We start from the raw sequence: 25,175 nt of genomic DNA on the forward strand, positions 1-25,175 counted from the left end.
CAGCTGACTGGACATTGAAATTATTTTGTCAATAGTATTTTTTAGCACTGGCGGCAAACACACTCACACACATAAAGAAATATAAACAAAAGATGGAGAGGGTGAGAGACACATACAAACATAACTAGATACTCATACACATAAAGAGAGGGGAATGCAGGATGAGAATAAGAGAAACACTGAAACATCTGATGTCAAATAAGTCAGCATTGATTCAGCAGCACCAAAATGCAACCACTTTATAAAATGTACTAGGTGGGTTTTTTTCTTTCTTTTTTTCGTGGCACTAGCATTAGTAAGGTTGCAAGACAAGGCCTCTCATCTGAGTGGAATGTAGTAGAAAATGGAAAATGCCAATCAGCTGTTTCAACAAATCACTACATTCAAATTCAGAATAGCCCCCGGATATACTCGAAAATATAATTTTAACAGGACCGGGATGGACATTGTAAAATCAACAGGAGAGTAAACATTAACAACAGATTGTGACTATGTGAAGAAATAATAAAATGTGACACACGATAACAACAAAGGAGCATATGGAAAATAGGGGAAAAAAACAAAAAATCATCATAATTTCAACACCTGATAATGCTGTTCAGTTGCTGGAGTATATATATAAATGAGTGGACATGAAAGGTGAGCACAAAGAAGAAAAAAACAAGTAGAAAAAAAAAAAGATGGTCTCCGGAATGAACAGTAAAAAGGAATTATGAGGGAAATGGGGAAAAAGATGTAAAATGACAATGTAAGAAGAAAAAAAAGAAAAAAAAAATTAAATGTATACATAGAAAGCCTTTTGGCCATGTGACAGAAGTAAGAAAAGACAAGTGAAATATGTGAAGAAATACTGTTATCTCATCTGGATCAATGCTCTTTGTGAGATGATGCAATTTTACAGTCATTTTACTCAATAAGTTTAAAGAATAAAATGTAATACCGTTTCACTAGGCTTTACAACGAAAGAGGTGGAAAGCAAGAGTGATAGAATGAGGAATCAAAATATCCCGCGGTATTTAGTTGTGTAAATTTTAAGTTCAAACCACAATAAAATCAACTTTTAATGTTTTTATGTACCAATCAGGAGAAAATTAATTGACCAGGCTTCCCCCATTACAAATTTTTAGCTTTGTACCATGTTAGAAACGAGTATTATAGATTAAATACATCATGTACATTTTGATGGCTACCTTACTCAAAATAGCTGCCACATCTGTACATCACAGGTTAATATAATGGACAGAATCCCTGCATCAGAACCCTTCAAAACAGACATATGCTCTAATATACAGCATCACTATTTATGAGTAATAGAACGGGACTAGAACAATGGCTATAACAACTAGATATTCTATGAGCCAATGAGGAAGCCTTTGCCATAGCAACTCAGCATGCCAGTGGTTGCACTTCTATCAAATCATACCCTTCTGTTATTTACATTATTTACATTTGACGGATATTCGTCCTCATCTTGTTTGTTGTTAACACAACGTTTCGGCTGATATACCCTCCAGCCTTCGTCAGGTGTCTTGGGGAAATTTCGAACCTGGGTTCTCATTCCTATCGATGTTACTATTATTATTATTATTATTATATATTATTATTATTACTATTATTAATCAGGGCATATGGCGTAGTGGTTAAGAGCGCGGGCTACTAACCCCAAGGTTCCGAGTTCGATTCACGGCAGCGACCTGATTAATAATAGTAATAATAATAATATATAATAATAATAATAATAATAATAGTAACATCAATAGGAATGAGAACCCAGGTTCGAAATTTCCCCAAGACACCTGACGAAGGCTGGAGGGTATATCAGCCGAAACGTTGTGTTAACAACAAACAAGATGAGGACGAATATCCGTCAAATGTAAATAATGTAAATAATGTAAATAATTCCTCATCTCTTAAATATAGAACTATATCCTTCTGTGTTACAAAAAGAAGGGCTGCATCAGATTATATTGTTCAAGATGTGCCGAACCAGAAAAAGATGAGATGATCTGGTTGGAACGCAAATGGTAAATGTTTACTTGGAGCTAAATAACAACTAGAAAATTCTTTGATGGATTTAATAAAAGCATGGGAACCATCAATGATATAAAACCAATGTGCAAAAGTGTTCAGTGATAAGTACACAATTACCACCAGACATCACGTGAGAATGGTTCAGTAACATGTACCATGCTTTTGCTAATTGTTTTAGGTGCCAGTGTATTCATGAGCAGACACGGCACACTGTTGGCCCCCTCACCCATGACGATAGAGAGAGATTTATCAAAGGGTATATTCAGTAATCAAGATTTGGAAGGACCCCCACAAGATAGCTTTATTGCTTTCTTTTAAAATATGACACAATAAGCTGATTTTAAACATTATTTAGGTTCCTACAAAAAATTTTTAAAAATTAAGATTTTTTACAAGATTAACTTCCAAGTAAATCACTATTTAAAAAACATTTTTTTCTACTGTCAATACATAAAATATAAGCTGTATACTTGTGTAGAATATTCACAGCAATTTAAAGCATAAAATAATGAACTATAATTTGTTAAATGTATTAACCAGATGGATTTGAACTCAATCAAGGGGAAAACTTAATATCACACGAAGTCTGTCTGTCTCTCTCTCTCTCTCTCTCAACCAGTCACATTGTGTGTGTGTGTGTGTGTGTGGTATTCATGCTGGTACAAAACCTCAAAGAGTATAGTTGATTTAAACCAATTGTATTGTATATACCTAATAGTTATTTATTAATCTCAGAGAAAAGTAGCAAATTTGATGCTGACTGTTAAGTCTGACACTATCATTTTTGTAATTTTACAATAACAAAGGATTTTCTCACATTGAAACAAAACCACAAATTTGTTAGTAACAATGCACAGACAACTAATCTGAGCCAGTACATGGCTTAATTATTTTACTGATTGTGAAAAGTTATGCTGTTTCCAGCATAAAAGACATCACTGGCTACAACAGAATACTACCATTTCAGTCATTTGGCAACAAGGATCTAGTCTCATTCATTCAGAAATAATCTGAGTTTGACATTGGAATATATATATAAGTTTGGTGTGAGGAAAAGGAAAAGTTTAACCATGTACAGGACCCTTCATCAAAGACTTCTTTTTCATATGGTCAACTTTTGTATTTTTTGCACTTCACCCTTTGCCTATCACATATGGCACACAGGACGTATTACACTGGTGTCCTTGCACTACCATATATGACACACATACCCAATATTTTTTTCCAGCACCACAGTAACATGGGACTTAAAAATATTATATTATTCAGAACATATGAAATAAGGGCAAGTTTGAAAAGAACAATGGACATTTAGGACAAACTTATGAAAATGCTTTGGAAAGGCTTAGATGCAAACCAGCACCAATCTCTGCAAATCTTAATGTACACTATAATTCAACTCGGATATATACCAGGTTAAAAACATATCTCATGAGAAAAAAGGATTGCTGCATCATAATAATAATATATATTGACAACAGAGAATGATTTCACAGTTATTTTTCTTTACACTATACACAAAAGAAAAATCTGTTGATTCTTATTTAAATACCGACATACACATGAATGGATTCAATTGAAAATATATATGCACAATGTAATTGAAAAGAATGCTGTTTATGAGTTAGTCAATATTTATGAAATTAATCAGTGATTATTTATTTATTTATTTATTAGTGTTTGTCACACACAAACTATTTTATTATAGACACGAACCAAGGGTTGAAATTTATGCAAATACACATAAACTGAGAAGTTTCAACAAGTGTGTTTGCATGAAACTCTAGACCCTTGATTCAATGATGCATTCTCAAGTATAAAATAATATAAGCACTCTCTATATTGAACTCTATATCACCAGTCTGTACAAGCAATCAGACACACACACATACAACTGATACATTGAACACAGGCATTTTATGATGGGTCAAAAAATAGCATAAGGGATGTTATATTAATGTGCATATTCAGATTTAATTTGTAACTCATCGTGAGTTCATTTTTATGTATTTTCATTTGGAAAAATAATAAATAAAATATCACCAATAATTTCACAAATAAAATATCACCAACAGACATGTGAAAATATATGACTGGTATATTTGTATAATGTTTACCTAATTGGAATTACAAACTCATGCTTTGTAATTTCAATTGTACGAATATGGGGTTTGTAATGCATGTTACACAAATATGAAAATACAGACATTATATTCACTTAAAAATGAATTTCAGCTGACTGATAAAAATACATTTAAAAATAATCTGAATTACCATATTTGATGGCATAAAAGATGCAGAGCATATCAGATATTCAGGGAAAAAGTTTTTAAAGCATGTAATATTTAAACCAATCTTGTAGTACTTTACAAAATAGCATAGTTATAGCAGAAAACATTATTCGATATAAGAAGTTAGGAGTACAGTTGAAAACATATAACAAGAAATTACAATATTTAGACATAATGGATTAGCTGGTACAAACAAACAGTGCCAGTCCATTGTTAGGGTAATTCCTTTTACAGTACAATTAATAATAATAATAATTTTTCAGTAAATATTCTGGAGTCAGGTTGGACAAAAATTAGCCTATAGTAGTGAGCATCAAGGATAAAATTACAGATGGCCCAACTTTGCATATAAGATGCAAGGTGATATTCTGAGATTTGGGATAATTTGTGCACCGTGTATGTCATCAAATACAGTATACAAAAAGATATGCAATACAAATTTCAAGAATACAGAAAGATCAAAAACTAAAGAAAAAAATGGAATCTTTTGTGTGTCACCACCCCCACTTCAATATACTTGTTGTGTATGTTTATTTTTTTTGTTTGTTTTTGTTTTGTTTTATTGTGTTTGTGTGTTTTAATGGGAATACTCACCTTTTTGGTAAGATCTTCCTCCTGTCGTTTCTCATAATGTCCGAAATCATCAAAGATGGACGTTGAGTGCCGAAAATTGTGCAGGATTTTCAGCACCTGCTTACCCTTTTCTGGTGGTACTTCTTGAGTGTCCCTTGAGTTGGTGACTGGCTTATTCTCATTGTTTTCCAAGCGAATGTGTCGCAATTGACTATTTGGCACATCCTTCACATAAATCCATTTCACTTCAAACTGACCTTTCCATTTGTCTTGGGCCCATACTCCACTGTTGGTGGAATAGTCCACAGGTGACATCATTTGGGCCATACCACAGAAATGTCCACTACCATTGACACTATAGAAAAGGTATACAGGACCCTTGCCCTCTCTTTCTCTGTAAGCCCCATCCAGTCTCTTATTACCATGCTCAGTGCTGCACCAAATATTATATTTTATTGATCGGTGAATGTCATCCTCAGAGTAACTTTTTATGATAAAAAAGCGAGCCCCTTTAGGATTCAGATTGAAATCTTTTGGATTATATTGATTAACAGATCGCAGCTTTTCCAAAACTGGGTGAGGTAAACTAGGAGAAGATGGAGGTCCATTCAAAGATCCTGCATTACCAACATTAGCTGAAGGTGGACTGGAGTTGCCTGATGGAGCACTGTTGTTATAAGCTGCCATAGTACGACGAGGTGCACTCCATACTTGTCTCCCTTGATTCGCCTGCTTGCTGTTGTTATTGTTCTTGTTATCCCAAGTACCAATGTCCATACACTTTGATGTCATGGGAGCACGGGGCATAGCACGTGCTTTAATCTGCGGCTGAGGCCGAGCTGGTTGGCTAGCTACAGCGGCCCAAGAGGTTTTCTTTGGCCCCTGTGGTGGAGATGGCCCAGCCGAACCAGGTGGACCGACTTGAATAGATCCATCAATCACACCTGCCTGCACAGAATCATTTCCAACACCATCTGACAACTTCTTTTCTCCAGTGATACTCATGCCCTTCAGCCCCTGCTCAACACTGTTCACAGTGTCACGATCTTGCTCTCCATTCATCGGCCCATAGCCATCAGAAGAAATCATATCAGTGCCATAGTAATCCTTGCGGGTGGCATTATTCCAATAGTCGCTGCCATTGTAATCCCAACCAAATTGGGCATATCCAAATCCACTAAAGACGCTGCTGTAGTCATAGCCCCCAAGGGGGAACACGTTGGCATCTCTTCCACTTGACCATGTTGCATCACCAACCCCTTGTCCCAAATAAGGGAAGGAGATTGGTTGGTTGTAGTAGCTTGGTAGAAATTGATCCGAGACTCCTGGACTTGACATGGGACCTGTTCCATATCCTCCCTGAGAAGTAATCCATTAGTAACCGAAATGAAAAGAGAAAGAAAAGAGAAAAATACAATGTATTAGTTAATCATATATAAACATATATACATACACACACTAACAATATTAAAAAAATTTTCTTATAAATATAAAATTTAAAATGCAGAAATAAATATTACAATCACTGTCTTAATACAGTTATTTTGCTAACAATATTTGTGGCAATTACAAATCCCACATTACTTCTAGAATGGTTTTAAGACACTACAGATGGTAAAGTGCATTTAAAGGAAGTTAGTACAGTACAGAGTGGAAGTGGAATGTGTGTGTGTGTGTGTGTGTTTCACAGAAAATAAATTTTATAAATTTTTACTCCAGGTATTGGTGTACTATTTGTGATGAAGATAATTAAAACTCATCCAAGAAATAAAAGTGTGATGTATAATTTTTCTAGTGTTTGGTAGAAAATTCAGTAAAAAAAAAAAAAAAATTAAAACAAAAATGTTTTCTTGATACCATGTGAAACTGAAAACAATCTTTTACAGTAATAATAATAATAATAATGTATTTAACACTGAATCCTCTATAGAAGTAAGATTTGAACTACACTAGAACTTATTTAGCTCCTGGTCAGCCCCAATCAAGCACATCTATGATGAAGGGTATTTCAAATATAATGATCCCATTTTTGTTTGCATGTTATTCAATGTGTGTTTCTTTATCTTTTGAAAACATTAAAATGGCTTGAAGGCAATTTGGTTGTTATTTCCAGCAAAAGAGAAACCTTATAGAGGTAATGTCTGAGAGAAAGTTTTATCCAAAGGAATGATATTGCAATGAGAAATTATAAAATAATTGTTCCTAATGTAGGCAGCAAATCAAAAATTTTGTGGGTAAATGATTCTGCCTTCATATCTTTGCCACAATTATATATCAAATCTAAGAATATGACAGGAGTTTTTCCATCCTTATTTAATTTTAGTAGCAGAAATGTTACCCATAATTTTCAATTCTTCTAGATTGGGAAAATAAGAGATAAATAAATTAGGAAGTCTTTATTTATGTGGTTAATGTTCAGTTTGAATGGATGCAAGTTAGTGGTTAGAGGAGGAAAAAAAACGTAAGTCAGATGGGGTTGTAGAAAAGAAAATTTAAATGAAGCAAAGTGATTAGTACAGGGTCTAGAGAGAGCAAGACACAAAGTAATAAGGAGGAAAAGATAGGCATAATCAGTCAGCCAAGTTTAGTAACTGGGAGAGGAAACAATAGAAAGTTTACATTTCATCAAAAAAGGGACTTGGGTTTGGAGACTGCAAGTTCAATGCTTATTTGTCAAGTAAATGATTTTTCGCTGATTATATTCTAGAATTAATGTGCACATGCAATGGATATATTGTATTTTATGTATAAACAGCACTTAAACAGCGTAAAACATTTTTCCCAATGTGTAAGGTTGCATTGTAAGTGTCAGGGAGGGATACAGTTGATGATGGGGGACTAATCCAAACATATTTTACTGACATTCCAGCATTTTATCAGACACTTTACAATCCACTGCTGTTTGTATGCAAGGAAAAGTGTAGTCGCTCCAAAGAAAATTCCGACAACCTTTTCTTCCGATTTCTGTAGACTCAAGTGAATGATGGAAATTTTCCTTCCCTATGGAGTACAACCTGGCTTTCAATAAATGATAAAATAATCTATTGGAGGCCAATGATAAAGATATCTTCAACTTGCAAAACTCTAAAGTTAATAAACAAATAAGCACCAATAATATTGACTAGGAGGAAATAGGCTGTATTTCTACAAAATTAACTCTTTCAAGTCTTTTACTATTAAGCCATCGACTACACCTACGAATTTTAACTGATTCTATCAACTCCAATATTTTCAACTAGTAATGTGGAGGAAAAGCGGTCTTGGTATAAAGGGACGTAACCAAATAAAGTGTTATCTGTTTTTGATGAACTGATTCTGTTGTAAAGGCCTATACAGAAGGTAAAATCCCAGAGTTTATCTATCAAATTTTACTGACAAAGCTTTTGTCACACTGAGACTATAGAAGATACTAGCAGAGAATGTCACAGGTTGTATATAGAATCCTGTCATTATGGAGCAAACTTCTTAATCCCAGAGCCATATGTCTATAATATTAGACAAGTAGCTAATGCCATGATGAGGTTTCAGCATGAGACACAAAACCTAGTTTCATTTCCCAAACCAAAATATTTTACTTTAGTCGTTTATTTAAAAAAGAAAAATAGGCATGAATGTCATTACACTTCAGGCCTCACAAAACTATTGCTATCAGACAAATCTCTGCAAACACTAACTTCCTAAATAGCAGACTCCATAATAACACTGTTGTAGCTATTTCGTGTTGTTGAAAGGTGTTTCTTTCCCTTCCTTGCACACGTGAGTTCATAGTTCGATGTAAGATAAGCAATATTAGACAAACGATTCAGTTTGCTCTACATTAGACTCAACTATAGAACAGAAACAAGAAACAAACAAAAAAAAAACAAAAACAAAATTAAATCTTCATTGATTAGTATGAAGCTAAAGACAGGAAGTTGATTGAACAATCACTAAGACCACTACGCAGGATATCAATCATTTTGGCATGTAGACTGACACATGACAAGCAAATTTTAAGGCACAAGGTAATACATCAGCAAATTCAGCAATCATATTTCACCTAAACCACCACCACCACCACCATCATCATCATCATCATTTTATTGCAACCATTTGCAAAGAGCATTGGCTGCCATTAAGTTCCTCATCCGTTTCATCAACTCAGAAACATCTTGCTGAGTTCGTTTTTGATCAGCCTGGAGAGCTTAAAACTAAGTTCATAACTTTATCTCAAAATTAGAGTACAGACCAGAGGAGCATGAAATAAGGACGACGGTAGGTTTGACAACTTGTTCAGTTAACCCTTTAGTATTTACCAAAATACTAACGGTGTTAGGATAGGTTTATAAGATTGATATAAATTTGATGATTCAAGGAAAACTATGATGTTCCAGTGTGATGTGGTGGTGGTAGGGTTTCTTGCTAGCAAAAATAACATGCCAACAAACCTGGCTATGGCTGGTTTGAACAAGTGCCACTGGGTTGATCACAGCCAAATTTGGCCCATTTGAATGCTAAAGAGGATGAAAATAAACATATTGGGACATAATATGGAGGGGAACCTGCCTAATATCAATTGTACAAATTTGGTAAATTATTCCTTATGGATAATGTGAACATCTAAAGCTATGATATTTGTATGAGCAAGAGGTTAGTAAGTATGTGCATGTGAGTAACAGAATGAGGGAGTTTAAGGACTTAAACTTTAACCTAAGGAAAGAAACTTTTCCTGAGATAGATGCAAAGTGACTAATTACAAATATACTTTCTTGATGGTCTGATTAATTCCTTTTGAACAAGGTTAGCTAAACAAAATATGCCTGGTGGAGAGGAGAGAGAAAAAGAATTCGACTTCTAGATCACAAGTCAATCAATGTACTTGGGTCTCGTTCCTCCCTAGCTCACGTACAAAATAAATGATTATTTTGTTTTTAACTAAAGCCTCATTAATACTTAACAAATATTTAAGGTTAGCACCCAGTTTGGCATCACAATCTGGTACTTTCAGTGTCCTGAAAAAACTAAATAATCATTATCATCATCATTTAACGTCCATTGTCCATGCTGGCATGGGTTGGACGGTTTGACCAGGGCTGGCCAGCTGGAGGGCTGCACCAGACTCCAGTCTGATTTGGCATGGTTTTCAGTGGCTGGATGCCCTTCCTAATGCCAACCACTCTGAGGGTGTAATGGGTGCTTTTACGTACCACTGGCATGGGTGGCATTTGCATGACACCAGCATCTGCCACAACTGCAATTTTGCTTGGCTTAATGGGTCTTCTTCAAGCATGACATAATGCCAAAGGTCTTGGTCATTGCCTCTGTGAGGCCCAACACTCGAAAAGAACTTGGCCACTGCCTCTAGAGGCCCAATACACAAAAGGAACTCAGCCACTTTCTAACAAGTTTTCTGCATATATATATATATATATATATATTCCGCATATATATGACCCCTAACATCAATCATTAGTACTTGTTTTTTTTTTTATGTTCAAGCCTGCAGGTGTTTGGCTGTTTCTGCACATTGAAACACTCACATAAATAACTAAGAGCAGCTGTTGCATTGTGTGGAAGCTGTTTCTGCAACCACTTACACATGGTGTCAGAATAACACTAATTTCAGATAAAATAATTCCAAGCAAATCACATTACAAAATGATAGCACTTTAATAAAAGTATCTTTAGGCTATTACTCAAGAAGTTTAGCCATTCAACCAACTCATGCCCTTGCCTGCCTCTAAAGTTTTGTCCTCTCTCCGTTTCCAACCATTTTTTTTCTTCTTTTAAGTTTAGCTTAAAGTTACCACAATATAGAATAGCAAAAATCAGACAGCCACACATTAATAAGATACTGGTCTATCAAATTTAGTCTCTCAAGTTCAAAATCCTGGAGGAATTTTCATTGCCTGGAGACAAGAGTGTTTACTAGATTGTAAGACAAGTACCATTTCTAAACAAAAAAAAAAATTAAGGTATTGAAGAAATGAAAACTACATAATAATAGTTTTGGCACAAGGTTATGTTTTGTGTGAAAAGTGTAGTTAGATATATTGACTGCATTACATTGCCTGGTGCTTATTCTAATGACCCTGGCTTGATGAGATGAGGTACAATATCAATCACAGCAGTATCTGAACTGAATGTAATACTGCAAAGCATTATATTCAGTTCTTCACTGTTCCCACAACAAATAGTAATAATAATAATACAAAATAAGAGAAATCATTCTAACCTGGTTAGACTGGAGACAACTTCGCAGATAAGCTGAGTCCTATAAAAACAAAATATTAAATATTAAATTACAAAACAACAAAACACATATATCAATGAAGGATAAGCAAAGGGAAGAGACATGAATGTAATTAGTTAATTTCAGTTTATATAATGACAATGCATGGTTTAACTTTCCCCTGAACCTCCAGAGCAAACAACAGACATCAAGGAATAATATGAACCCTCCACCTCACAAGGCCCAGGCCTAATTTTCATAAAAAGGTTCATCATTCAATCAAATCTAGTTTATAACTGGGAGTTATTTTATTGATCCATAACCTAATGGTAAAATTTAAGTCAATTGTTGTAGTATTTGATGTCAAAAGAGTTGGCTGAAATAGTCATCCAGTCTGATACTGTCTTGAAGCCAATGCATTTAACTAAACAAACAAAGAATTTTAATAACCGAAACATCAGTACTTTCCTATCATTGACAGCCAATTACATATTTACAAAAGGATTAATGAATAAACTATAACAGACACTCATGAGATAGGTGTCGAAGACGAAAAAGGGTAAGGAATTGAGTGGTTGTTTCCTTCTGTGAAAGGAATTTTTATCCAACCAATATTTTCTTTTTATTTTTTGCCCTCCAATTTCATGCACTTTTGCAATAAATTTTTACTGGTATTTTTCTCTCTGAGGAACTAATACCGATTTCAAAACTCAAACGATCAACTATTACACACATTTCATGAGTGTAATAGTAGATTTACTAATACATTAGTAAAGAAAAAAACTGGCTGTTGATAATAGGTTACTAAGGATTCAGAATTACATTAAAATAGTTGCTTTTTTGAAATCATACAAACACAAAAAGGTGTTAGATCCTCAACAAACCCATACTTCTTGCTCACCCTATTCTCTTTTTTCTTTTTAAGCAGGTTACATCGTAGCATACTAGGGTAAAAACCAATCAGATTATATATAAAATGAGTGCATGTTGATCTAAGTACAAAATAGTTTCGGTTTCCCAAATTGCAAATAGACTTTCCCTAGCTGACTGTCCTACTCTAATTATAGAGAAAAAAAAATCTGATAAAGAATGTCCAGATTATGGAAAGGAAATATTTATAACAGATTATTAATTATTTAAGTCTTCCGGTACATTTAAGCTACTTCTTCATTAAGGATCTATGCTCATAATAATAATAATAAAAAAGATTAAAAAACGTTCACTGCCACAGGAGTCATGCAACAACATGTCAATTCATGTCAAATCAAGTTTAAGCTAAGACAACAGACAAAAAATGCACATCCACAACAGTTTCCTGCTTATTACAAAAGCTACTCAATGGAAACATAACTTTAACTTCTGCACACATACAACATAGAGTAGAGACTGAGAGAGAAGGAACATCATCCATACTCAATACAAAGGGAATGTGAAAGAACAACAGATCGGTTGACTAATTAAGCTGAAGATTTGTCCAATAGCAAAATATAGTTAGAATAAAATTTGACTAGAAAAACAAACAAAAAAAATTTTTTTAAATAAGAAAATAAAATAAAGAGAGAAATGAAGATTCGTGCAAAATGGAATTATAATTCCTGATAACAGATAATACAATTATTTACCAAAGAATAAATATGTTGACCAACCATGGCTTGCTTCTTTTGGAGAAATAAGCAAGTCTATAGTGGAAGCTATCTGACATTTTGAATTCATATTAAACTCAGAAGTATGTCTAAGCATCACACATTAATATATTAATCTGTTTATTCCTTATTTTATCACAAAAATTACAAAATTACAAGTTACCAAATTCAACAGATGTAATATTTTTCCTGAAACCTCTTAGAGACATACATACATCTTTGACAAGTTAAAATTATATTTTGAACTTTATCATAGCCTGATCCCAAATACGAAACTGGTCAAGTTCTTAATGACTTATTTTACATTATTTTTGTCAGGTCGCTCTTGAGCGCTACTGGTAACACCTGTCACATGGTTGGGTCATCGGCGACTAAACTGGCAACCCCATCAAGCTTGCTTGGTGAGGAGAGTGATTGTTGGACACCCTGCAGGACGAAAAATAAGACCCATCAAAGGGCAGAAGAACTACTGTGTCGTCAACAGCCAATTCAACAAGTACCTTGTTGTGGTGAAGTGCCTGTATGCTCCATTGACCTGGAGAGCAATGCTGGAGGGAAAAAAATCTTCAGGCAGGTTTTACCAGGCCAGACAAGTCAAAGGGTAAGAGACAGACAAAACCGTAACGACAATAAATTGAAGCGTTGGCAGCAGGGCAAGGATTTAGCTATCGGCAGGACCAAACAGATCAGATTCCTGGCTTTGAACTAGCAGGATGTCATGCAGAGAATCTTGAATACAAGACAGTGGATGAGACCCTAATATTCCTAGTTAGATGGAAACTGTGAGACCACATGGAGCAGCGCCTTGTGACTCCTATAGTATGCGCAACCGAATGAGATTTACATAATTACACTTACAAAACATCAGATGCTTCACAAAATGGAAAAGTATGCTAGCCAGAGCTTAATAAATGTCATCTATAATCTTACTCACTAACCCAAATGAAGTGGAATCAAAGTTAGCTTTTCAGTTTTTGATTTCTTATAATATACAAACCAATGATAAAAACAGTAGCTGTCGTAACACATTGCAAATATGAAACTGAGAATGAAAATAAATTTCAAAAAATACAGTTATTTAAAATCTCCATGTCCTCATCATGGTTTTAGGGTGCTTTTTCTCTGTTCTGGTATAAGGCTGGACTGGTCAACAATACAGTAAATTTCCACAAATGCTCAAATCCTGTTATCTCTCATCTGTGAACTTAATAATGTTCTGAAGCTGTGTCAGTTTCTTCTTCAGATACCTCAACTGTGGGCGTCCACCAAGCTTTCATGTCATTGCAATGTAACCATGTCCCCTGCTACATTGACCGAACAATTTTTCATCCTCGGCTGTTATTGTTATTTTTGAATATTGTATTATTGAATAGAAAAAAAAATTAAAAAAACAAAACCAAGCTATAATAATAAAAATCAGGATTTACCCTTCTTAATCACAAGATTACACAACCAATAACATCATGATACCATTTTAAGTATTTTTTTTTATTATGTAAATTACCAACAGTAAATTGAGTAAATTTAAGACACTACTTTCCAAGTCATAGGACTCAGAGCCAGTCACCCAGTTTCCTGAAAAGTGCCTCAGATCGCAACACAGCCAATGAACAGGGTTTAAGGCAGACAAATCAGTCGATCTCCAATTCCAATGAGTAATTTGTTTGCCAACCAATGGAATAATTTACTCATTGAAGGTGAGTAATTAGCATTAGCTGAGTATTCCATATACATGTACTCTTAATGGATGTTTCAGGCAGAATCAACGAGATGCAGAATGTGACAAAATTAGACTTTGTTGAATTACAGGTACAATCCATCCAGCAGGCTCTGGCAGTTTCCATCTCCCCCATTTCACTCACAAATTATGCATCAAATATAAAGCTTTGGTGAAAAAAAAAACCACTTGTCCAGGATGCTCTGCAGTGGAACTGAACCCAGGGCTTTGTGATTGCAATGTGAACTTCTTTAATCATTCTGCCATGTTGCATCCCAAAGAGAGGCAAGTATCAAATAATAATAATAATAATAATGATAATAAACATATATTAAAGCATATAAATAAACAGCAATAATGTATGAATCATAATTGTACAATGTAAATAAAACTGTTTTTCAAGGTTGCAAACAAAATAACATCCAAAACGATGCTTACTTGTTGAGGTTGATGCAAATAATGATCGAAGTCCTCGTTTTTTACTTCTTTTGCTGAGCCATTGGCCACTGGAAAAATTGAAAAAAAACAGTTTATTGTTATTAGGTAAACTGGAAAAGAATGCAGCAGAATAATAAATGCTAATGAATTACATCTGAACATCACTGAGAGACAAAACAATTTTACAATGAATCTTAATACTGTTTATTGCTATTAAAAAGTCATTAAATTTGAAGATGGTCCTTTTAATGAAAGAGATAGTGTATTTATATTCAATGACAAATTGTCCAGTCAACCAGTCAATCTCACATTTACATCTCATGCAATCCATTAGAATTTCTCGGATGGATTTCCAAAATTCGGAGTAAATTCGAGGAACAAACATTGTAAGTTTGACTGACCACATCAGGCCCACCAAAGATTCTGTTTTATGTTCAAATTTGCCAGATCAAACCTCTGACACCTACCCTACAATATCATTCTAAAAATAAACAATCACAACACTGAAAGCTACAGGATAACGCATGAGTAATTCAAAACAACGTGAATAAATATGCATTACATTTGACAGAGTAATCTGAATGCTAAAGGGTTAAAGTAATGGATTTCTGACCACATCGGCTTCAAGTTCAAAACTTCATGACTGAAATCATTCACATTATTTAATGCCCACTTTTCCATGCTTGCAAACGGAAGACTGGCACTCTAATGATTCTGCCAGCTCACCATAGTAATAATAATAATAATACTAATCTCCTACACCAATATAAGGTTACCAACCTGTAGAAAGATAGATTTAATACACTCTCAGCTTATTCAATTAATTAATCCCTTCTATTATTCCCAATGGCTACAATGTTAGAACAAAAATAATTTCTATCACAGGCACAGGACTCCAGGGTTCATTCTTTTTGTATGGGGGTGGGGAAATATTAATAGAAGCAAGCTCCCAGTGAGCCAAGACCAAAGATCTTGACACAATTTCAGATGGTAAAGTAATTTCCACTTCATTTAAGCTACTAATTAACATCTTTTGAGGAAAACAATGCTTCATTTCTCATAAAGAAAAACAGAACCCAAAAGGCCTTGTGTCAAATCAAACGAAACAATATTTCAATACTCAAAATAATAATAACATAAAGAAAACACTGATGCTTGAAAAGGAGAGAGAGAGAGAGAGAGAGAGAGAGAGAGAGAGAAAGAGAGAGAGAGAGAGAGAGAGAAGAAAAAGAAAAGAAATTAAATACCTTGATTTGCTTGACCTTTTGCTCTCTGGTGTTTCATGGACAATGTTGGAGAAAAAAAATGAAAGATATTTATTAGAAAATGAAAGGACAAGAGATTAACATAACATTTAGTCATTAAGCATAATGCATCATGATTTAAAGGAACCACTTTGTGTCATACAAGAACCAACAGAAGATGCAAACTATTCAGATCTTTTCAAATAAAAAATATATACATAGTTGCGTTTCAGATATATTACTTCTGCTTGTTTGGACAAAAGATTTTCTTTTTTTATAAACCCTTTTGATACCAACCTACCTGAAACCAGAGCTGGTTGTTTTAAAGTGATCTAAATTAAAACCTGCCTTCAAAACTTCAAGTTAATTCATGTTCCAGGAACCAGTATAAAACAGATTATTTTGCTAAATTATTCAATAGTTTCAAAATAACTGAACCAAAGACAGTGTATTTCAATTGAAATATGGCAACAAAAGGGGGTTAAGTTGACTGTTTGGTTTTTAAACAACTAAGCAATGTGTATGTGTGTGTGTGTTCTATTGTTGACAGGACACAGTTCCGCTACTACAGACATATGAAAGGTGTGTTTGTGTAGGTGTGTGTGTGAGCATGTAATCCCCTAAACCAATATTTTATTTTTCTATTCCGAAAGAGATGATAAATAATAAGAAATATTCGATATAGACAATCTTTTTGTTAAGATCCAATGTATCATTCTTCTTACCAGCTTACTGAAGCACCATTAACAGTATTAAAAGCAATAAATAAGTGGAAAATGTTTCAAGGTGGTGAGCTGGCAGAAATGTTACCCTGCCGGGCGAAATGCTTAGTGGTATTCCGTCTGCCGCTACGTTCTGAGTTCAAATTCTGCTGAGGTCGACTACGCCTTCCATCCTTTCGGGGTCGATAAATTAAGTACCAGTTACGCACTGGGGTAGATGTAATCGACTTAATCCCTTTGTCTGTCCTTGTTTGTCCCCTCTATGTTTAGCCCCTTGTGGGCAATAAAAAAATAAGAAAATGTTTCACCAACAACAATTTTACAAGATGGAACTAAATATTCAAGAGTTATATTTAATTTGGGAATAAGAATATATACAAGTTGATGCCATATTTTTAATGTATATAAACTGGCATTCAAAAAGTTTACAGGCATGGCTGTGTAGTAAGAAGCCTGCTTTCCAACCACATGGCTCCAGGTTCAGTCCCACTGTATGGCACTTCGGGCAAGTGTCTTAATATAGCTCAGGTTGACCAAAGCCCTGTGAGTGGATATGGTAGATGGAAACTGAAAGAAGGCTGTTACATATATATATATATATTCATGCAAACACCTGTGTGTGCGTGTGTGTGTCTTTGTGCCTGTACCTGCACCCCCATCACCACTATAGCTTGACAACTGGTGTCGGTGTGTTTAAATTCTTGTAACTTAACAATTTGGCAAAAGACACCGATAGAATAAGTGCTAGGCTTTAATAAAAGAAAAGTCCTGGGGTCAATTCGTTCAACTAAAACCCTTCCAGGTGGTGTCCCAGCATAGCCACAATCTAATGACTGAAACAAGTAAAAAAACAACAACAAAAGGTTACAAATTCATGTGTGTGTATGTTTGCACATGCATGCACATGTGCCTTGGACATCGTTTTACGTCCTCCTTCCATGCTGGCATGGGTTGGACGGTTTCACAGGAGCTGGCCAGGCAGGAGCCTTCACCAGACTTGTGTGTTTGTTTTGGCAGGGATTTTACGGCTGGTTCTCACAACTTTTATTTGATGCATTGTATACAAGGCCCACATAATGATGCCAGTTGTAATTATAGAAAAGCACATTATTAAGAAACTGGTCATATCATTTGATATATTCGAGAGAGAGAAACATACTGGTTGTAATAGCAGACATGTGATATGAACAGATAAATGTAAAGTTCTAAATGAACGGCACCAATTTAAGTGTTAGAGGTACACTATGGAAAACTTAAGGTAATATATACTACAAAAAATAAACACACACACACAAGCAAAAGAAACCAATGGTAATGAGGTTACTTTAACTGAAAGAGATTTTATACATGCAACCTTTTTAACTTCTGTCCAAATTATATTAAAAAAATATGAGTGGTAAATATACATTGGATAACAACTATTTCTGGAATGATTTACAGAATGGAATGTGCAAAAAATTTCATGCCTACATTCCTGAGGGGGTGTGTGCGTGTGTGAAAGAGAGAGGGGGAGACAGAGAGGAATGGGGGGGAGAAAGAGAGAGGAAATAAGTATTATATAGATTTTAAAAAGGACAAGTAACTCAAGTGCACAACGCCAAAATGAGAAAATGTTTGTCATAGATAAGTGTAACAAGGTCTTGAATTCAAAATTGGTCAAATCAATTCTTTTATATAGATCTAGAAGCGATATGTTTCAAAAATAAACATTTCCCATCATGTAAATGTTTTCCATTGCCACATGAGGATCCATGGGGCTGGTGCTTCATTTAATTGTATTAAACAAGGATTTCATCTCTTTCCACTTGAAAAAGATGTCACTATGTCAGAGAGGATATTTCCAGCTGATCTAGCATCTATTCCAGACAATGAGGCTGACACACATATAGATAATGGTGCTTTCCTTTTATCGGCAGCCAACTATTTACTGTAGGATAAATAAATAAACTATTACACTCATGAGACATGTAATAGTTGATCAGTAGACTTTCAGGATAGCTATCACTACCTCGTGGAGAAGGAAAAGCACAATGAACTATATATATATATAAATCAGTGTTCAAATGAGCAGCAGCACTAGATGTGACTCCAAAAGCTACATTACCAATATAATCCATTATATAAAAGAAGCTGATGCAACAAAACAATAACATTTAAAAAGAGAATAATATATTGACAGGTAAAGACTAATCCAGCCCTTGTGCCCCACTGAGAGAAAATTTACAAGCTAAGGAGCAAAACATTTGTGACCCTAATATATTTGCTGATGATACAGAAGGGATTGCAACTTTGTGATGGATTCAGAGGAAGAACTTGCAATAATACCTCCTAGTAATCTCCAATGTTTATTTCATCTACTGGGCAGGTTATACGCTATTATACTCCAGAATATAAAATGTAATTTTAAGTTTTAAAAAGGGACTGCAATCATGTAGCTTTATGTCTAAAATAATAAAAATAAATGCGCCCTTTTAAAGCCTAGCCAGGCTCATGGGCCCGGTCTCCCTGTTTCAATGGCATATGTGCTCCCCAGCTGGACGGGACGCCAGTCCATCGCAGCGTTACTCATTTTTGCCAGCTGAGTGGACTGGAGAAACGTGAAATGAAGTGTTTTGCTCAAGAACACAACACGTCGCCCGGTTCAGGAATCAAAACCACAATTTTACGATCATGATGCTGACACCCTAACCACTAAGCCACGCGCCTCCACAGCTCTATGTCTAAACAAAGAGGAATTTTTTCTTTATTACTTTTTAATTGTTTTGTAACAATATTTGTTAAAAAAACACGGTTCAATAAATTTTTAAAATATGAAGAAGTTATTAAAATAACTCATTTATTAAGCTGATGTTTGGAATATAAATTAGCAGGAACATTTGATGGAAGGTTTCAATCAGGATCACTTTAAAACAGGGAATGCGTTTCATAGAATCAGACGGGTTGGCATCATCATCATCGTTTAACGTCCGCTTTCCATGCTAGCATGGGTTGGACGATTTGACTGAGGACTGGTGAAACCGGATGGCAACACCAGGCTCCAGTCTGATTTGGCAGAGTTTCTACAGCTGGATGCCCTTCCTAACGCCAACCACTCAGAGAGTGTAGTGGGTGCTTTTACGTGTCACCCGCACGAAAACGGCCACGAAAATGGTTAATATCTTATCTTGTTAAACAACCAATTAACACAAACAGTCAGTTTTGCTGCGTTTAATAATACAGGCATGTATCCAAAAATAAAAAAAAATTACCTCTCCATAGAATTATAAATGCACAACACTGAATTTTTCAACTGCATTTAAATATAAGATCTATTAAAGTCAGCAAACACCCACAATTATGAAAGAGGAAGAAATTTTAAGCAATTTTATAATTAATAAAACCGATACCAAATCAGCCATGAATTGCAATTTACAGTAGTATCATAGAACAGTTGATGAACAAATCGTTAATGAATTCAAATTAAGTTGTATGAATAATTTCTGGAAACCAGAGCATCCACCTTAGTTTTCCTTTATAACAACTGTCCTGCAACAATTTAAATTAAATATTAACCACATTAATTTACACATAATTAACCTCTATTGTCTAGTCCGAGGGAACCACAAGAGGAGTACATAGAAAAGTTCTAAAGCAATGGAATTTATTTTTAAAAATGCAAACAAGCCAACAAGAGAAGCTTTGCAGGACATTCAGCCTGTAAAAGCAGCAACAAATTCCCCTCAAACCTCAATCCAGGGACATCAGATCTAATTCAGAGTACACTATACCTTAATTACAAAAGAGAGAAAGAAAGAAAGATTGGATAGCTTGATGAGGGTCCTCAAATGAAACAACAAAACCTCCAAACACTGGTTGTTGATATTTCCTAAACGAATCAACAGTATCTCCAAAGAAGTAAATAGTGGTGATGAGGTGTCCAGGTGGTATCTCAAGGTAAATAAGGTGAGAAGTGAGTTGGGACGGACAAACTAGGAAAGTGAGTAGGCAGGACTTTGCAGATATATGTGTACACACACACACAGCAGACTTGGTAAAGTTTCTGCATACCAAATTCAAAAAGCATTGTAGATTTAAAGGTGGAGCCAAAGGATCTACTATGAAGGAATAGGTGGTCATCATTGGATTCAATGGACATCTGTAAAGAAAAAAATAACTAAAAGTGCTCACATGCTCTAAACTATCCAACTCTACTTGTCTGGTGCACTTAACATTATGAAGTACAGTAAGTAGGATCGCATAACAATATTCTTAGGAAATGTAGGTTGTGGTGGTGATGGTGGGACTAAGAACGTAACAAAATTCTATGTATGTGAGTATTGAGCATAACTGCAAAATTGTGAATGGAATCCTAACATATTGTAACAAATTTTGGTGCACATTAAAAATGAATAATAATTAGAATGGAACAAAATTTCCTCTTGTTTATTTAGTTGAAAAAAATTCAGTATTATGTGTATTAATATACATGTAACAGAATAAAGGTTCAATCCAAACTATAACAAAATGAAAAGATAGCATCATCTAAATAAATGAATCTTTTATCTTTCGCTCGCTTCAGTCATTAGACAAAGGCCATGCTGGGGCACTGCTTTGAAGAATTTTAGCCAATGAATCAACCCCATACTTAATTTTTTAAGCCTGGTATTTATTTTATCGGTCTCTTTTGCTGAACTGCAAGCGATGAAGATGTAAACACACCAACACCGGTTGTCAAGCAGTGGTGGAGGGACAAACATACATACACACACATATGTACAACAGGCTTCTTTCAGTTTCTACCAAATTAACAAATTAATTTACAAGGCTTTAGTCAACCTCTGGCTACAGTGGAAGACATTTGCTCAAGGTGTTGTGCAGTGGGACTGAACCTGGAACCATGTGGTTGGGAATCAAACTTCTTACCACACTGCCACGCCTGCACCTAAATAGATTGTAAACATGGTTTCATACTTTGTTGTCGTGTTCAGATTTAGTCCAAAAGTTAGAGCAAAAGCACCATGAGCTTTACAAATGTCTGAGACAATATGGAGTTAGTTTACTTGTAATGTAACCTGAAGACTGCTTTATTAGCCAACAGTGCTAAGCTGAAATACCACCGACACTGAACAGGGATTCTCTCAGTGAAGGGGAACCATGCAGCTATGCAAATGTATGTGCAGGACTGGCCAAAATTCTTTCAAAGAAGATTAGCAGCTGCCCATTCATGAAATTCACCGGATGTCTATCCAAAGGAAATGCCACCAATTTGGGCAGATACAGTTTAACATCAATGTTGTTGCAGGCACTGCTCTCAACATGCAAATCATCACTTTAATGTCCCCTTTTGCCTGCTTGTATGGGTCAGAGTTTATTGAAGTAGATAATTTACAACCAGATGCCCTTCCGGTCTCAACCTTTGCCTACATCGAAACAAGGTAATGTTTTCGCAGGACATTGGAAATAAACAACATTGTTTGTATGACAGTGACACTCATTTACATATACGATAGGCTTCTTTCAGTTTCCATCTACCAAATCTACTCACAATGCTTTGTTTGGCCTGGAACTGTAGTGGAAGACACTCACCCAAGTTGCAAATATCCTTTTCTACTCTAGTCACCAGGCCCGAAATTTTGGGGGAGGGGCTAGTCAACTAGATTGACCCCAGTACGCAACTGGTACTTAATTTACCAACCCGCCAAAAGTATGAAAGGCAATTTGAACTCAGAACGTAAAGACAGACGAAATACCGCTAAGAATTTCGCCCACCATTACTAACGTTTCTGCCAGCTCACAACCTTCCAAGGTGCAAATATTATCAAGTAAATAAACAATCTAATCCAGATCTCTAACCCCCAACACCAAGATCATTATTCAAATTCCTTATAAAAGAAGGGTAATCAGACTAAACACATGCCATAACAAAACTAATTACTGCACAAAAGGATAAGCTCTATGGCATTTTGTTCGACATTTATCTTTCAGTGACCAGTTTCTAATTATCTTTTTAATATTAATAGAGAACGCAGTTAAAAAAATGCCTCCTTTTCTATTTATTTTATTAGCCCAAATGCTATCAATATAATTGTTCAATTAGTGACATATTTAATATCTACCTGCATATCAAACAAAGACACCTTTATCTAAATAAAATGCTGGTGAGACCACAAAATGGTTATAAGGTTTTCTATTCCATACTTGTGAAACAATGAAAACAAAAACCTATAAGAAGGGTCTTCATGTACAACAATGCATTAAGTTGATATTTCAGAATTTCACATTAGAAGCTTAAAACTTGGTGTACATACGTATATATAGAGAGATAAACAGACAGGTACATACAAAGCCAGACAGATAGACAGATACATACAAAGGCAGACTGATAAGAGATAGATTAGTGTTTCTGAAACTAGGTAAATAATAGATATTACTAATACCATTGATTAATAACTTAAAGCTTGATTACGAGCATGTGAAAACAGTGACCAGAGAAGAATTTAGCCAACCATGCATAATTTCAATACCTTAACAGCTGAAGAGCTTGTTTAATATCTGCAACAGTATTTTCTCACATTCACTATTTCCTAAGACGACCTTACAACCTGTGTAAGGGTTTCAACAAAATCATAAAACTGGTTACTGAGCTGTTGTAAAAAAAAAGGATCTTTTCAAATTATCACAACTAAGTAAAATGAAATATCGATGGGACAGCTGTGTCGATATAGAGTTCACTTCATAACTATATGGTTTCAGACTTTAGTACCTGAATGGCCTCAGAGCAACCAATGTCTTCTGAGCAGAAGTGATAGAATTTGTATGGAAATCTATCATGTGTGTACATGTATGTTCACATCTGTGCTTCTTGGAGAGAGAAAAATTCGCTTCACTAAAAGCAGTGACCCTTTTTGCTATTTCTACTCTCAACAATTCAAGCACTGGCTTTGTGCTTTCAAAGATGTGTAGAATAAGAGTTCACTTGGAAGGGTTAGCAAAAGGAAGAGAATTTAGCTGTAAAACAAGGCCTCAATGATATATTTGTCTAAGGCAGCAAGCCAGCAGAATTGTTAGCATGTCGGACAAAATGTCTTGCAGCATTTTGTTCATATTTATGTTCTGAGTTCAAATGCTGCCGAGGTCAACTGTCTTTCATCCTTTCAGGGTTGATAAAATAAGTGCTGATTGAGTACTGGGGGTCAATGTGATTGATTTACCCCACCCCGAAATTGCTAAAATTTGAAATCAATAATAAATTTGTCTAATCCATACTAGTATGGAAAAATATAAAAGCAAACAATATACACACACGTGTGTGTGTGTGTGTGTGTGTGTGTGTGTAGAACACTTATTCTATGAGCAGATAATTCAAATGCTCAAACAACTGAATCCTCATCACAAACCTAATGGAGATCCATTTTCTCCATTATCATGTTATTAATCTTAGAATAAAGAAATAGCAAGCTTAAATATTACAACCCAGTTTTAATTCCCACTTAGGTGCAGGCATAACCGTGTAGTAAGAAGTTTGTTTCCCACGGTCATAGTTTTGGGTTCAGTTCCTTTGCATAGCACCTTGGGGAAGCGTCTTCCACCATAGCTCTGTGAGTCAATCTGGTAGATGGAAACTGAAAGAAGCCCGTCATATATTAGTGTGTGTGTGTATCTGATATCATGGGATAGCCGTAAGCAAGTGTCACTCTCATGCAAGCGGTGTCCTTTGTTTCCAGCCTGCCAAGACACATCAGGTCGTGGGGAATTATTACCTTACCTGGAAACAAGACAGACATCTGGTTGTGGAAAATCTGGCTCATGAAAATCCATCCAACTCATGCAAGCTTGGAAAAGTGAAGTTAAAACTATGATGATGACACCTGATAAGTAAATAATAATTCTTTCTACTATAGGCACAAGGGCTGAAATTTTGAGGGAGAGGCTGAGTCAATGACATCAACCCCATAAAGATATGGTACCTGACAAGGATTCTAGATTATTTTCCCTGTTTTTTTTTTTTTTATAACTTAATTTTTGAGAGTGGTCAGGTTAATTTTTAGTATTCTCATCTGTGAGATTGGTTGAGTTTATTTCAGATATTCTCATTTTAAAAATCATCTCTGGCTAATCGTTGAGAGGACGCTGGTGTTGCCTTGGCGGAAGTTTGCGCTCTCTGAGCACTCGTTTTATTAATTAATTTGCTGCTTTCTGGAATTAGCAGCCTTGATTGAGACCAAGCTCACCAGTAGTAGCAGATATTATCCCATGAAGTACAATCTCAGCCAACCATGGTACTGATTTCTCTTTTCTCTACTATGCTTCCCAGTACCCCCCCCCC

The 25,175-nt window shown here is 35.2% G+C and overlaps 1 protein-coding gene across 4 annotated transcripts in view; it reads right to left on the minus strand.

Annotated features, from left to right (window-relative positions):
* The window catches only part of LOC106881375 (YTH domain-containing family protein 2), an 81,867-nt gene that overhangs the window by 30,772 nt on the left and 25,920 nt on the right, over positions 1-25,175 (minus strand). For 3 of the 4 annotated variants that reach the window (XM_052967530.1, XM_052967531.1, XM_052967529.1), the window contains 5 exons: positions 16,152-16,176; positions 14,905-14,972; positions 11,110-11,148; positions 9,323-9,388; positions 4,917-6,254 (listed from right to left, as the gene is read on the minus strand). In XM_052967530.1, coding sequence (XP_052823490.1) covers positions 4,917-6,254; positions 9,323-9,388; positions 11,110-11,148; positions 14,905-14,972; positions 16,152-16,176 — 1,536 coding nt within the window. The remainder of the gene's footprint in view (positions 1-4,916; positions 6,255-9,322; positions 9,389-11,109; positions 11,149-14,904; positions 14,973-16,151; positions 16,177-25,175) is intronic. The other variant, XM_014931739.2, reaches the window with a different exon arrangement.

This window comes from Octopus bimaculoides, chromosome 4 (genome assembly GCF_001194135.2).
Source record: "Octopus bimaculoides isolate UCB-OBI-ISO-001 chromosome 4, ASM119413v2, whole genome shotgun sequence".
Taxonomy (NCBI): Eukaryota; Metazoa; Mollusca; class Cephalopoda; order Octopoda; family Octopodidae; genus Octopus; species Octopus bimaculoides.